The 14,929-nt window shown below is 39.5% G+C and overlaps 1 protein-coding gene across 8 annotated transcripts in view; it reads right to left on the bottom strand.

Annotated features, from left to right (window-relative positions):
* Nucleotides 1-14,929, bottom strand: part of PLD5 (phospholipase D family member 5) — a 415,385-nt gene that overhangs the window by 27,173 nt on the left and 373,283 nt on the right. For all 8 annotated transcript variants that reach the window (XM_051820761.2, XM_070055590.1, XM_070055589.1 and 5 more), the window contains one exon: nucleotides 6,106-6,242. In XM_051820761.2, the coding sequence (XP_051676721.1) occupies nucleotides 6,106-6,242 (137 nt within the window). The remainder of the gene's footprint in view (nucleotides 1-6,105; nucleotides 6,243-14,929) is intronic.

Raw genomic sequence — 14,929 nt, forward strand, 5'->3', positions numbered from 1 at the left:
ATTCACGTTCAATGTGACTAATGATAAGTGGTAACTTTGCCCTGCCATTTGCCAAAGATAAGTTCTAATATATGCTTTGAATTCCCTGTGATCTTTTGCTGTGAGGTTTCCTTCCTTGGTTTCCTTCCTTTACCTTCTTTCATATTGATGACCGTGTTTCTGTGTTTCTGTGTGTAACACATCTTTAAGCATCTTTTGCAGGGCTGGACGAGTGGCAACAAATTCTTTCAATTTCTGTTTGCAATGAAAAGTCTTTATTTCACCTTCATTCACAAATGATAGCTTTGCAGGATATAATATTCTGGGCTGGCAGTTGTTCTCTCTTAGTACCTGGGCTATATCTCGCCATTCCCTCCTAGCTTGTAGAGTTTCTGATGAGAAGTCAGCTGTGAGTCTGATTGGAGATCCTCTGAGAGTAATCTGACGTTTCTCTCTTGCACATTTTAGGATCTTTTCTTTATGTTTCACTGTGGAGAGTTTAATTACAACGTGTCGTGGTGAGGATCTCTTTTGGTCGTGTTTATTAGGGGTTCTGTGGGCTTCCTGTACTAGGATTTCTCTGTCCTTCTCCAAACCTGGGAAATTTTCTGCTAATATCTCACTAAAAAGGCCTTCTAATCCTTTTTCCCTCTCCATGCCTTCAGGAACTCCTAGAACCCGAATGTTGGGTTTTTTAATAGCATCCTGAAGATTCCCGACAATATGTTTCAGATTTCTAATTTCCTCTTCTTTTCTTTGGTCTGACTGTATCCTTTCCTGTTCTCTGTCTTCTAAGTCCGATATTCTCTCTTCTGCTTCACCCATTCTGTTTGTAAGGCTCTCTATTGTGTTTTTCATTTGATCTATTGAATTCTTTACTTCAGTCACTATCACAGTTTCCTGTTGTACTAGTTGTTTCGTTTCATTTTGATTCCTCCTTAATATTTCATTTTCACGAGAGAGATTTTCTATCTTGTCCATTAAGGATTTGTGTAGTTCAAGAATTTGTTTTTGAGAACTTCTTAATGTTCTTATCAATTTTTTGAGATCTGCTTCTTGCATTTCTTCTATGTCATCATCTTCATAATCTTGAATTGGGGTGTCTTTTTCATTTGAGGGCGTCATGGTGACTTCCTTGTTTTTATTACCTCGGTTTTTGCGTTTGTTATTTGGCATATTGGAGATATTTGGTTTCTTCACTGTGGTGCTTTTTCTTGTTATACTATGACTCTAGATTAAGTGGACTATCTGTTTTTGATGGAGCCTTAGGGCTTGAGATGGGTGTGGCCTGAGAGCTCTGTTTGGTGTGCCAAAGGTGACACTCCCAGGTTAGGCGTGGTAAATCTCTCTCTCTCTCTCTTTTTTTTTTTTTTTTGATTCAAAAGGGAAGTAATTCCGCACAGCTGAACGAAGTTGGAGGTAGTTAGCAGGCAAATGATATACCCACAGGAGCCAGAGATTGGAAGCTCTTTCCCAAGATCCCCACAGGGAATCTGTTCGGCCCTCAGAGTGGGCTCAAATTCTCCTTCAGCCTCCCACTGGGTTGCCAAAGTTACGGAATTGTAGCGTCTCTGGAGAGTGCTCACGTGAATTCCGTGAGTTCTCTCCCCCACAGTCTCTTTTTTCACAGTCTCAGTTCAGTAGCACCACAAATTTACTAGCTCCTAATCTCCTGTTAATTCGCCCCGCCCAGAGTCAGGTTTTTCTGCTAGGCTCAGGGCCGGTGCAGACCTGAGGTCGCTCTGCTTATGACGTATGTCCAAGATGGCGCCTGCTCTTTGTCTTGCTCGCCCTTGAGAGGTGAGCGGAGAGAGAGAAACCCGTGTCCGTACTAGTCACCCTTTTTTCTCTCTCTCTCTCTCTTCCAGTTAGCCTTGTGAACTTCCCCCCCCCGGGGGTCGTTCCCTCTAGTCTCCTCTCTCCGCTTGCCTGCCGGTGTCTCGGGCTATTGAGGTTCGGCTCACCTCACGTTCCAGCGCTGGTGTGTTGAGTCTGCCGCTGATGTCCCGAACTGTGGGCTCCCACGCTCTCCACGCAGGTCCGCTGTGAGTCACGCGTTCCGGAAGAGTTTCTTGTGCTGTTTCCTCCCCTACTCTTCCTTGAACCTGCAGTATCTCCACTTTTATTAAACTATCTCTCCCCAGACTATCAGTGTGCTCCCTTCCTATTCCGCCATCTTCCGTTTCTTCCAGGCCACAATTCTTCTCAACTCCTGGCATATATCTTCCACCACAGTGTAGCCACTCGATTTACAATTGGGGGGACACCCTACGCTTCCCTTTCCCTAACAAAACAATCCCATTTCTAGAACTGTCACTTAATTTCTCACTATAAAAGAAAACAAGAAACCCTTTCCTGTCATAAGGTCTATGCCTTAAGTGACTCAACCTGCCCTCAGTCTCATTTGTCCCATTTGTCCACTTCCTGTTCCCTCATTGAAATCTTACCCCAATCCTGGGCCAATCCAATGCTTAGACTGATGATCTATTATTCTATTGACTATTCAAAACCTTACTCTGTCATAATCATTGCACTCCAAAGGTCTCCCCTTTGTATATGACCCTGGCTCCTACCCTCCATGTCCTCAATCTCTCAGTCACACTAAATCTGCTCTTTCATCTCTTGCAAGCTGCCAGCTCACCATCCCTCACCATGTGCCTGCTCCTTCTACTGATCACTTGAAGAATACTTGCCCCTCTACTTTCCTCTCACTTGTGGAAAAGCCTAAACCCTGGATCAGTGCTGTAATCCTCTTTGTCTATTTCTGTAAAGCTGAGGACTTCTGCGAAAAATCATCTCAAGCTTGTGCTCGAAATTGGTCTTTCTGCCTCCAGTCTTACAATGTCAAGTACATCCTCCAAGACCATGAAAGCACCCCATCTAAAAGCCAATATGGTCATCTTACTACCTTTGATTAAAAATGATGGAGGCTCTACAAAGTCGTAAGACCCCCTGGAGGTTAGGCCCCCAGGTCCTGTTCTGTGCCCCCTTTCCAATTTGATCCACCTTACCTTAGGCTCTATGATCAAGCTCGGAACCTGCCAGACTGCTTTTCTCCATTTTAACTTTGTTCATGCTGTTCTTTCTACATGGAGAGTCACCTTTCTCACCCTTTGCTAATTGATTCCTGAGTATTTTGAAGCATCATTCAGGTGGCATCTCCAATACGCTTCTTCTAATCCTGAAACTGTCAGAGATGCCCTTTCACTGAGCATCTGTAACATCCTGCACATACACATATTTCCATTCATAGCGCTATGTTCTAATAACCTATTCTGTGTCTGTCCATTCCTGTTCGATGGAGCTCTTGAAACATATACTTTAATATGTAATGCACAGTGCTCAATAAATATCTGTTGATTGAATACATAAGTCAATAATACCAATACAGTAGTTCTTATCCTTAAGGGATATGTTCCAAAGTCCCTAATATATGTCTGAAGCCAATGACAGCACCTAACTCTATATTACTACATTTGTTCCTTTACATACATATCTGTGATAATGTCTTATAATGCCTAATTTATAAACCAAACTTTAATGACAAAGGCTAATAAGATAAAGTAATTATAAGAATATGTTGTATTAAAGTTATTAAAGCATGAATTATTTGTTCCTGGAATTTTCCACTTCAGATTTTTGGAGCACAGTTGATGAATGGTCATTGCAACTGCAGAAGGGAAATTTGTAAGTGGTGATGGCAGGGGACCACTACGACTCAAAGACTAATCAGGCTGTAGTTTTATTAATTCTTCAGATATTTCTGGGTTTCCTTCTGAAATATATGTTTCATGTGACTGAAGAAATAAATAATGAACAACCCCAAACTGAGACCTAAATAATTAAGTGAATGGCTCAAAGAAAGAGAGCTTGATTGCTACTTCAGAAAAAAGTGAAATAGGGCTGATTTTTTTTTTAATGCAGGATTTGTTTAGTTATACACCATTGTTCCATTCATGTCCTACTACCTTGGAAAGCAGAAGTTAATTCTAAAACTCTTGCTGTACGCATAATAGTGTATTTTTACATGCTGTCAATCATTTCTAATTTTGGAGTGTGTGGACTTTTTCATTTGGCTATCTACAGTGTGTAGACTAAAAGTTAAATCTGTAAGATATTAATTAATTCCAGTAATACAATGAAATTTGGTAGTAGTTACATGTCTATTAAAGTTGAACTCACTCCTGAAAAGCTTTTCCAGGACTATTAGATAAGTCATCAGTTTGGTTTAAAAAATGTTCCATTCATAGAATTGAGAATTTAATTGTAACCTGGATGTTTGAACCATTAATATGTTCTGTTGATGACTTTTCATTTAGAAAACTAAATAAATTTACAGGTTTGAAATTTAAAGAATACAATAAAAGAGAGTCTCTTTGAGTGCATCTTAATGATAGACTAATAACCAAAATACAAAAAATAAAAATCCCCAGGTTGAGTTGTCACCAGTATTTAACATTATTTATCTTTTTTTTTCTTTTTTGACAGGCAGAGTGGACAGTGAGAGAGAGAGAGGACAGAGAGAAAGGTCTTCCTTTGCCATTGGTTCACCCTCCAATGGCCGCCGCGGCCGACGAACCGCGCTGATCCGAAGGCAGGAGCCAGGTGCTTCTCCTGGTCTCCCATGGGGTGCAGGGCCCAAGCACTTGGGCCATCCTCCATGCACTCCCGGGCCACAGCAGAGAGCTGGCCTGGAAGAGGAGCAACCAGGACAGAATCCGGCGCCCCGACCGGGACTAGAACCCCGTGTGCCGGCGCTGCAGGCGGAGGGTTAGCCTATTGAGCCACGGCACCAGCCTCATTTATCTTTAAATTTTAATTTCTAAGATATTTTAGATTCTTCATGATAACCCTTTTTTCCTTGACCATAAAAAAATATCAACTTTGTTCATGGAACTCCACGGAATAAGAGTTTTGCCAATCCTGAGGAATCATTGTCCCAGCCTTTATTCTTTTGAATATGAGAAAGACTCAGCAAAACCTCTTTTGTTTCAAAAGCTTCCTAACCTGAAGCTGAAGCCCAACACTAAACCTAATACCAAGCAAACAGCAAAATGAGAAAAATAAAAAAGGAGGGATAGAAAAACATAACTGTGTGGAGGAAAAATCCAGAAGTGCTCAAAGGATGCACAATATTTAGAGTGGAAAGCATGTTAACAGTGTGTATCTTGCAGCTTAAAAATGCTTTTCTACTGACTGTCATCAGAGGCAATCACTTTCTGGGAAAAACACTTTCTTTGCAATCCTACAGTCATTTGCATATAGAACTTGCATGTTATGCATATTTGGGGTTAGCAATATGGAAAATATTCAAGTAATATAGGGCACATTTAATTTTAAGCTCAGGAAATGGATCATTTTAAAATTGTGATTTTTTTTCCCAATTACAAAGTTCTCAAGTTTCACTCCCAGAAATATGCACTTTGAAAACTTTTCCTAGAATAAACTAATTATGCAAAACTTTGACAAGCACCCAATTCTTTGCATTCCCAGCAAGAAAGCAAAAGTGGGAATGCCTGGGCATGGCGATGATTTATGCATGTGATAATTTTGCAAGGAGTTTGTCATAGACTTTGCCTCTAAATTTATTCCATGTTGTCTGTATGCTTGAACAGTGATAAATTATTGGAAAAACATTTTTGGGATGATATCTTCATCACACAGAGGAATAGCTTGCCTGAGAACATATATTTTAAGTTACCTTCTCCTTGACATTGAGAAGACATTATGAGAATTTTGCATTTCATGAAGACTTTCAGGAATACAAGGAAGTGAGACCTGCTTCAGGGAAACTCCTTCAAAATGTCCTATTATAATATGCTCTTCAGGTCTACCTGTGTTAATAATTTTCAAATAATATTTAAAATAATTTTCAAATTTAGAGCCACCTTATTTTAAAAGTTACTCTCATGCTTTTGACTAAACTACTTAGATATTTTTCTGTAGGCTGAGACTGAAAGCAGACTTGCACAAGGGGAGACACATCAGGGGTAAGCTGCGAATGCACCCTAGGCAGATTTGAATGGTGTACTCAGTGTAGCCTGATTGCATCTTGATGTCTAGGCTGCTTTCATCTGCAGTCCTCAGTGTAGTGCCCAGCCCTGGAGAGGATGGGTGCTCACTGACCTCTTGGTGCTTGTACTGGAGATCGGCAGGTAGTCCATGACAGCAATGTACACGTATTGCTTGGCATCGTCTATCACACTGTAGATGGCATCTATGTCAAAGCTTCTGTTTTTAGGGCAAAAGAGTTTGGGAGAATTCTGTGAAGACACAAAAACCAAACTTTTAGAGTGTTAATTTTTTGCAGCTAGGATTTTCTTTGTTTCCTTAATGAGTTTTTGGCTTTTAACTAAATATTTTCAAATCTACCTTCCGATTCTCCATTGGAGTAGTCAAAGATATTTTCAGTCTTATCAAAGTTGAGGCATATAGAGATCAAGGTATGGTGGGATGGGCTTGAGTCTGTTTCTCTCTCTGGGTTTTTTTTTTTTAGAGATTCATTTATTTATTGGAAAGGTAGGTGAGAGATCTTCCATCTGCTGGGTCATCTCCACCAATGCCTGCAACACCCAAGGCTGAGCCAGGTTGAAGCCAGGAGCCAGGAACTTCATCTGGGTTTTCCTAGTGGGTGGCAGGAACCCAAGTATTTGGGTCATCATCCACTGCCTCCCAAGAGCATCAGAAGGAAGCTGGGTTAGGAGTACAGAGTAGCTGGGACCTGAACTGGGCATTCAAACATGGAATTGAAGTGGACTAAGCTGCCCCTCAAATTTTTTTTATAGAAAGACCACTGCTCCAGAGGAATATACACAAGGGCTATAATCAAGTCTCAAGATGGCAATTTCACTCACATATATTGCATTTTTTGTACTCTCTAAATTAGCTACAAATCAAACATATTTGTGTTGGATCCAGTTTATTTTGCCAAGCATAATGGTCTCCAGTTGCATCTACTTTGTAGCAAAAAAGACAGGATTTCATTACTTGTATGGATGAATAATATTTCATGATGTACCTACAACACATTTTTCTTTATTCTTCAGTTGATGGACATCTGAGTTGATTCCATATCATAGCTTTTATGAACTGAGCTGTGATAAATGTGGGGGTGCAGATTCCTCCTTTATGTGCTGATTTCATTTCCTTTGGATAAATTCCTAGGATTGGGATGGCTGGGTCATTTGGTAGATAAATATTAAGATTTTTGAGGAAATCTCCATACTGTTGTCTTTCTTTTATACAGGCATTTTCCAAAGAATGATACAAAGGCCAATGGACACATGAAAAAATGCTCAGGATCACTAACCAGCTGGGAAATGCAAATAAAAACACAATGTGGTTTCACCTCACCCAATTAGAATGGCTATCATCCAAAAATTAAAAAAAAAAAATAACCAAATGTTGGCCAGAATGTGGAGAAAAGGATGCACGAATACTTTGCTGGTGGGAATTTTGTTCTTCAAGTCTGTTTTAGGAGAGAAATCTTGGTTTCAATGCATACTTGTGATTCACTGAGGAGAACTTTAGTCTCAACATTCAATTCTGGTACACAAGTATACCCTGTGAGACATACCTGTTAATTTTCTCAGGTGTTAACATCTATACACTCATCTGTACACACCAAAGCCCAGAAGTCATTTCATTTGAAATGTGATATTGCCAAGAATGTCCTAGATGTAGAACTGTTATGGGCCAAAGAAATCAAACAGCAGTCAAAGCTTTGTGGGGAAGGGCACACAGTTTATTTATGCATGCCAGTTTGACTAGACTCCTGTCTCAGGAGTCAAGCCTCATCCTCTGACTTTCTCTACTTTCATACCCTAAATTTAGCAAGGCAGTACGAAGGCAGTTTCAGGGAGCACATTGTTATCTTAGGCTCTCGAGTCTAACAAATCACAACTGCAAGGTAAGATAGTTTGAGGATACAGGAACCAGGAAGAGTCAATGAAAACTTAAAGACAATTTGGGAGGCACACAACTATCTTATCTTATGTATCTGACTAGGCCTTTATGGCAGGTGGGGAACCAGTTTTTAAAGTCAGACCTGGTTGGCTTAGATCCATCTGGCCCTTTGATAACAAGTGGGAGGGAATGTGTAACATTCCCTCAAACTGGCTCCTTAATGGCAAGCAGGAAGGGGGCTGTAACAGAAGCTACAAAGTTTAGATTTCTTCCCTGAAATCTTTCACTGAGTCAAGAACATTTGAGAAAGAGTCATCAATAATCTACAGCAAAAACTGAGTTAAGATGCCCAAATTCATCAGCAGAGCCAGAGAAGAAGGATGTTCTGAAAGATGTAAGCCATGGCCGGCACCATGGCTCAATAGGCTAATCCTCTGCCTGTGGTGCCAGCACACTGGGTTCTAGTCCCAGTCGGGGTGCTGGATTCTGTGCTGGTTGCCCCTCTTCCAGGCCAGCTCTCTGCTGTGGCCCGGGAGTGCAGTGGAGGATGGCCCAAGTGCTTGGGCCCTGCACCCGCATAGGAGACCAGGAGAAGCACCTGGCTCCTGGTTTCGGATCGGCGCAGCACAGCGGCCATTGGGGGGTGAACCAATGGAAAAGGAAGACCTTTCTCTCTCTCTCTCTCTCTCTCTCTCTCACTGTCCACTCTGCCTGTCAAAAAAAAAAAAAAAATACATAAAAAAAGACGTAAGCCAAATGAAAGAGAAAAGAAGAAAATTATTCTTATGGTATTTTCATCATGTTGCTTGAGGTTTCCATCTTATAAAATACAGTATTTTTAGAAGTAGTTGTCATAGAAAGGAAAAGATGTAGTTCCAGTCCTAATTTGATAAAGCATACACTACATCAAGTGGAAGAGCATAAATAATGCTAGGGTGCTTAATATCACAAGGCTGAATAAGCAGGTTCTGGAACTGCCAGAAGTGAATGACATATGGGATAGGCAGAGCCATGTTCTGGAACAACTGCCCACACTGCACTGGTGGGAATTCCCATCCCAGCTTAGAGGTGAAGCTCCTGGCATGAATGCCCCCCCTAGTAAGAGCATTTTAGAGGATGCATACCCTCAGATGTCTTTATCCAGAAAGTTCTCTTGGAAAGTCATAAGCAACATACACTTCTGATCATTTAAATTATTTTTCTTTCAGAATGAGAACAAGTTTCTAAGTCTTAAAAAAAATCAAGGATAGTCCTACACTCTGTCCCCAGAACTCCACTTGTCACCGAGACAGCATGTGCTTGTTTGGCGTTTTCTTTGTTCTACCATCTTACTCCTTTCTATGACTTGGATATTAATTTGGATGTTAAATATCCCCCAAAGGCGGGAAGCCATTGTAACCCATGAGTCGTACTTTGGAAATTTATATTCATTAAATAAAAGATAAAAAAAAAAAAAATATCCCCCAAAGGCCCATGCGTTACTGACTTGGTCCTCAGCATCTTATGTTAGTGGTACTAGTAGGGTGGAAACTTGATTCAACTATGGTGTTCAGAGGTGGGGCCTCTGGAAGGTGATTGGATTAGATTGGGTTGTTAGGATAGAGTCCACAGGATTACAGCCTGGTGTATTTATAAGAGACTGCATAGACCTAGACAGGTATATTCCCTTTCTTTTGTCCAGGATGCTCTGCACCACCTCAGGACTCTCCAAGCAAGAATACCATACTAGAGGTAAAGCAACAGGGCCAGCCTAGTCTTGAACTGTGAACCTTCATGACTGAGCTAAATGACCCTTTTCTCTTTAATGAAGTATCTGAGGCAACCAGCTTTATAAAGTATAGTGATACTGATTAATATATTCCTGAATACTGTTTGCTTCATGCTGTATGCAGGCGCTTTATAATACCTTCCTAACTAATCCTAACTAATGCTTTCTCTCCACAGTATTTAACAAACACATGTCACTTTGATGAAATGACTCCTGGTCTCCTGAAATCCAGAGGGAAATATCCATGGCCTTGTAGCTTTGCTTCCCTTGTGAGCTGGCTAGCATACCACTTGCACCCTAAAACAGAAGCAATCACCATTCCATGGCTGTGCCCTTATTTTGTCTGCCACTGAACACATCTTCATGCTTGGCTCCCGGTTGATGTATTTCCCTATCTTTGACTGTCCAAGTCCTGTTCATTCTGTTCTCTAAGTTCCAGCTCCAGCCTTATCTCTACCATGAACCCTTTTATAACTAACCAGCTCCCACCTCTGTGTTTCCACACTGTTTCTTTTTCACCATGTTAATCATCTGTGGGTACACATGTCAATGGCACTGAGTACCTGCACACTGTTATGCAACCATTACCACCATCCGTCTCTGGGATTTATTTATGATTTTGAAGAACATATTCAACCACAATTATTTGCACTAGCCTCACAATCTCAGCTAGATTTTTAGTTTGTTGGGGGTTGAGTTTTATTCATTTTCCTGTATCTATTAAAAAACAAAATATTCAAATGATCTAACTTCCTGTACCTGTTAAGTTTGCTTCAAACAAGCTGCATGTTAATATAGAGAAGCTGAGGATCTGAGTTCTGTGCACAGCTCCTTATGCCAACTCTGAAATGTATCCCAACACCTACATAATTTTTTTTCAGTTAATTTCATCACATATTCCAAAACTGGATTTTGACATTGGGGAGGAATAAATTTAGGCAAAAGATGAGGCAGGTGTTGCAGTACAGTGGGTTAGGCCAATGCCTGCATATCAGAATGCCAGCTGTAGTCCTGACTACTCCACTTCAGATTCAGTTTTCTGCTAGTGCATGCTGGGAAGCAGCAGATGATGGCTCAATTGCTTGGACCCCTGCAACCCATGTAGAACACCCAGATGGAGTCTCTAGCTTCAGCCTGGCCAGCTCCTAACTATGTCAGGCATTTGGGGAGTGAACCAGTGGATAGAAGGTTGATCTCTCCCTGTTCTCCAACCCTCACTCTCCCTCTGGCTCTGCCTTTCAAGTATATGGGGAAAAAAATCAAATTTAGGCAAAAAGTTGATGGTGGCCTCTTTATATCAGCTATTCTATTCTGCTTGGCTACTGAGGCTATAATCTAGAAGTAAGAGCTTGGACTTTACAATTGGAGACATCGTAGCATGTCCCTTTCACTTTTTAAAGACTGTTTCCTAGTGAGGTTAATAACAGCACACTTTTCGCACTGCTTTGCCATGAGGCTCAAATGAAAGCATGGCCTGTTCTATAACTGTGCCCTCTTTATTTGCTTTCGCCCAGTCAGCAAATATTCCATGTGCCTGTCGTATTCCAGGTTGTGTTTCAGGCATGTGCTGTATATCAGGGATTAGGCAAAACCTTGGTTTTTGTGGACTTTCATTCAAGCTCATGTCATATGGCATTGCATTCATTGTCTGCATTTACAGCACTAGCTTGTGAGCTGTTTGCTATTCACATATTATGTGCTTAATAATATTTTGTGGATGAATGTAAAAGTGTTTTTCTAAAATTAGTTGATTAATGTTGAAGCTTCACTTGACCCTCAACATTTACTCCTATTTGGAGTTGGCTAATTGTAGGTATTTCCAAACATTTCCTTGCCTTATTGTTTTCCTATGCTCCCTTTTGACTAACACAATGCCTAGTATTTGGTAGGTGTTCCACGTGTTTATTAAGGAAATGCATGGTTACCTGTATCAGTCCCCTTGATACTTCCCTGTGTGTCCCACAGTCCTCTACCTAGATAGGCTAGGGTCTGAAAAATATCTGTTCAAGGTCAGATGAATAAAAGAAGACATAAACAACAATGTACAGCTCTGGCAGAGGAAGTTAACTAGTTCCAATTGTTTTTATAAAAGGTTGTTAAGTTTCCCTCTTAGCACTCCTCAGAAGATTTTCTGAACCTTGCATGGTGCAGTGGAAGGGATGGGAAAACATAGACCCTTTTGTATATTTTTAGCTTTGTCATAATCTTTTATGAATCAAAAGCTCTTGAGACGTCTCATGTCTAGGTTAATCTATGATTCTTAGATTAACAGGTGCCTTATACATGTGTATAACTTATTTGAAATACTTGATTTGTAAAGACTAAACCTGTTAAGATAGGTCTCTCATTCATTTCATAATAGCTTTCTGGCTTTGAGAAGTCCATATTGCAGTTCTAGAATATATATATATATATATATATATATATATATATATATGTGTGTGTGTGTGTGTGTGTGTGTGTGTGTGTGTGTTAAAATGTAGCTAAATATGAAAAGACAATCCCTAGAGTCAGAGAAAATATTTGCAAGTCCCTGATAAGGGACTTGTATCTCAATATGGAAATAACCCTTGCAACTCAACTTCTTGAAAATCCCTAATTTAAAAAGAGTTTGGTAGATAATTCTCTAAATAAGATACATAAATGGCTAATATGCATATGAAAACCACAGTAAAATTCCATTTCACATCCACTAAGAGATCTAAAATAAGACAGATATAATAAGTGTTGACAAAGATGTGGAGAAATAGGTACATTCATATATTACTGGTGAGATTATAAAACAGTGCAATTTGGTAAACAGTTCAGCAGTTTCTCAAAATGTTCAACGTATAGTAACAACACTAGCCAGTAATTCTACCCCTAAATAACTGAAGCCAGGTATTCAAATAAAAAGTTATACATGAATGCTCATAGTAGCACCATGCATAATAGCCCCAAAGAAATAACCAAATGTTCATCAACTAAATGCTGTTGCTATTCAATATAATCCTAAAAATATTAGCCAGAGCAATTAGACAAGAAAAAGAAATTGAAGGGATACAAATTGGAAAAGCAGGAAGCAAAATTATTCCTGACTGCAGATGACATGATTCTATATATAGGGGACCCAAAAGACTCCACTGAGAGACCGCTGGAATCATAAGATAGTTTGGTAAGATTGCAAAAATAGAAAAATGAAATTACATAAAGCCAAAAAGCTTCTTCACTGCAATAGAAACACTTAACAAAGTGAGGCAGCAACTGATTAAGGATTACTATCCAGAATCTGAAAAGAAGTTAGGAAACTCAAGAACAATAAAGTTAACATTTCAGTTAAGACATGGGCAAAGGATAGAACAGAAATTTTTCAAAAGAAGAAATTCAAATGGCCAACAGACATATGAAAAAATGCTCAGGATCACTAGCCATCAGGGAAATGCAAATAAATATTACAATGAGATTTCACCTCATCCCAATTAGAATGGCTCTCGTACAGAAATAAAAAAAAAAACTATAAATGTTGGCAAGGATGTGGAGAAAAAGGTTACTGAATCCACTGTTGGTTGGGATGTAAACTAGTACAGCCACTGGAGAAGACAGTATGGAAATCTGAAAACAGATCTACCAATGTCCCAGCCATCCCACTCCTGGGAATTTACCTAAATGAAATGAAATCTGCATTTGAATGAGTTAACTTATCTCCATGTTTATTGCTGCTTAATTCACAATAGCTAAGATATGGAATCTACCCAGAGGCCCATCAACCAATGACTGGATAAAGAACATGTGGTATGGAACACTATGGAATACTATCCACCTACGAAAAAGAGTGATCCTGTCTTTTGCAACAAAATGGATGCATCTGGAAACCACTGTACTTAGTGAAATAAGCTAGTTCCCAAAAGACAAATACCATATGTTTTTCCTGATCTGTGGTTACTAATATAGTATAAAAGATATAATGTATATTAGTGGAATTGACATTTTGAGAATTGATTTTTGTTTATAGCCCTTGTTCTCTACTGCTGTGGAACAGTGGTTTTTTTTTTCTTACATTTTGCTGAATTCATTACTTATTGGAGGGTTAATCTTAAGATTATAAAATAAACTTAATCTATGTCATTGTAAAAATTAAAAGAATAAGGAAGGAAGGAAGAGGGCAAGTGGGAGCATGCTCAGGGGAGAGGGTAATGTGGGAAGAATCACTATGCTCCGAAATCTGCTTATATGAAATAAGAAATTGTAAAAGAAATTAAAAATTTTATGGTATGTAAGGTGCTGAAGGAGTATAACATAACATTTTTCCATGGTAGCACTACATTCTATTGAAAGCCTGCTCCACTCAAGAAGTACATCCCAATATACTGATGAGTGAATGAGTGTAACAATAAACAACATGAAATTATAGTCTGTCAAGCACTTAGATCTATAAAAATAGACCTTTAACTCACCAGTCTTATCTTTGCAAGCAAATATGTTATCTTAAGAGTGCTACAAAAAGCCTGTAAGAGAAAAACTCAGCAAACTATCATTTCCAACTTCTGATCCCAATGGGCAATGTAAGACAATTAGAATTATTTGTCCTTATGTTACAGGAAATCACACAGTTAAATCCAACCAAATACCTATTTATGTTCCACAGGAAAATTATGACAATCTATAGGGGCTGGCGCTATGGCGTAGTGGTAAAGCAGCTGCCTGCAGTGCTGGCATCCCATATGGGTGCTGGTTCGAGTCCCGGCTGCTCCACTTCCTATCCAGCTCTCTGCTAATGGTCTGGGAAAGCAGTGGAAGATGGCCCAAGTTCTTGGGCCCCTGCACCCATGTGGGAGACCCAAAGAAGCTCCTGGCTTCAGATCAGCGCAGCTCCGGCCGTTGCGGGTATCTGGGGAGGGAACCTGTGGATGAAAGACCTCTCTTTCTGTCTCTACCTCTCTCTCTGTGTAATTCTGACTTTCAAGTAAACAAATAAATCTCCAAAAAAATATATATATACTAACTTAAGATTTATATTTAACTATGTTTAATTATCAATGATCTAACATCTAATTTGGGAGAGGCTTTTTCTTAAGGACTTTAAATATTCTTATCCACTTTAAATTTATTCTTGTGACTGTCAGCTTATGAACATACTCTATTTTACAATATTTTGTGACAAATTTATTGAATTTAAATGAATTTGCCTTGGTATTTGTTTGGTCATGCATTACTAAAGAAACTATATGCATTGTGAAACTTTCTATCAATATTACTTGTAATAAAAGCAACCCAATATTTATGGATGATTTCAGAGAG

The sequence above is a fragment of the Oryctolagus cuniculus genome, chromosome 13 (assembly GCF_964237555.1).
Source record: "Oryctolagus cuniculus chromosome 13, mOryCun1.1, whole genome shotgun sequence".
Taxonomy (NCBI): Eukaryota; Metazoa; Chordata; class Mammalia; order Lagomorpha; family Leporidae; genus Oryctolagus; species Oryctolagus cuniculus.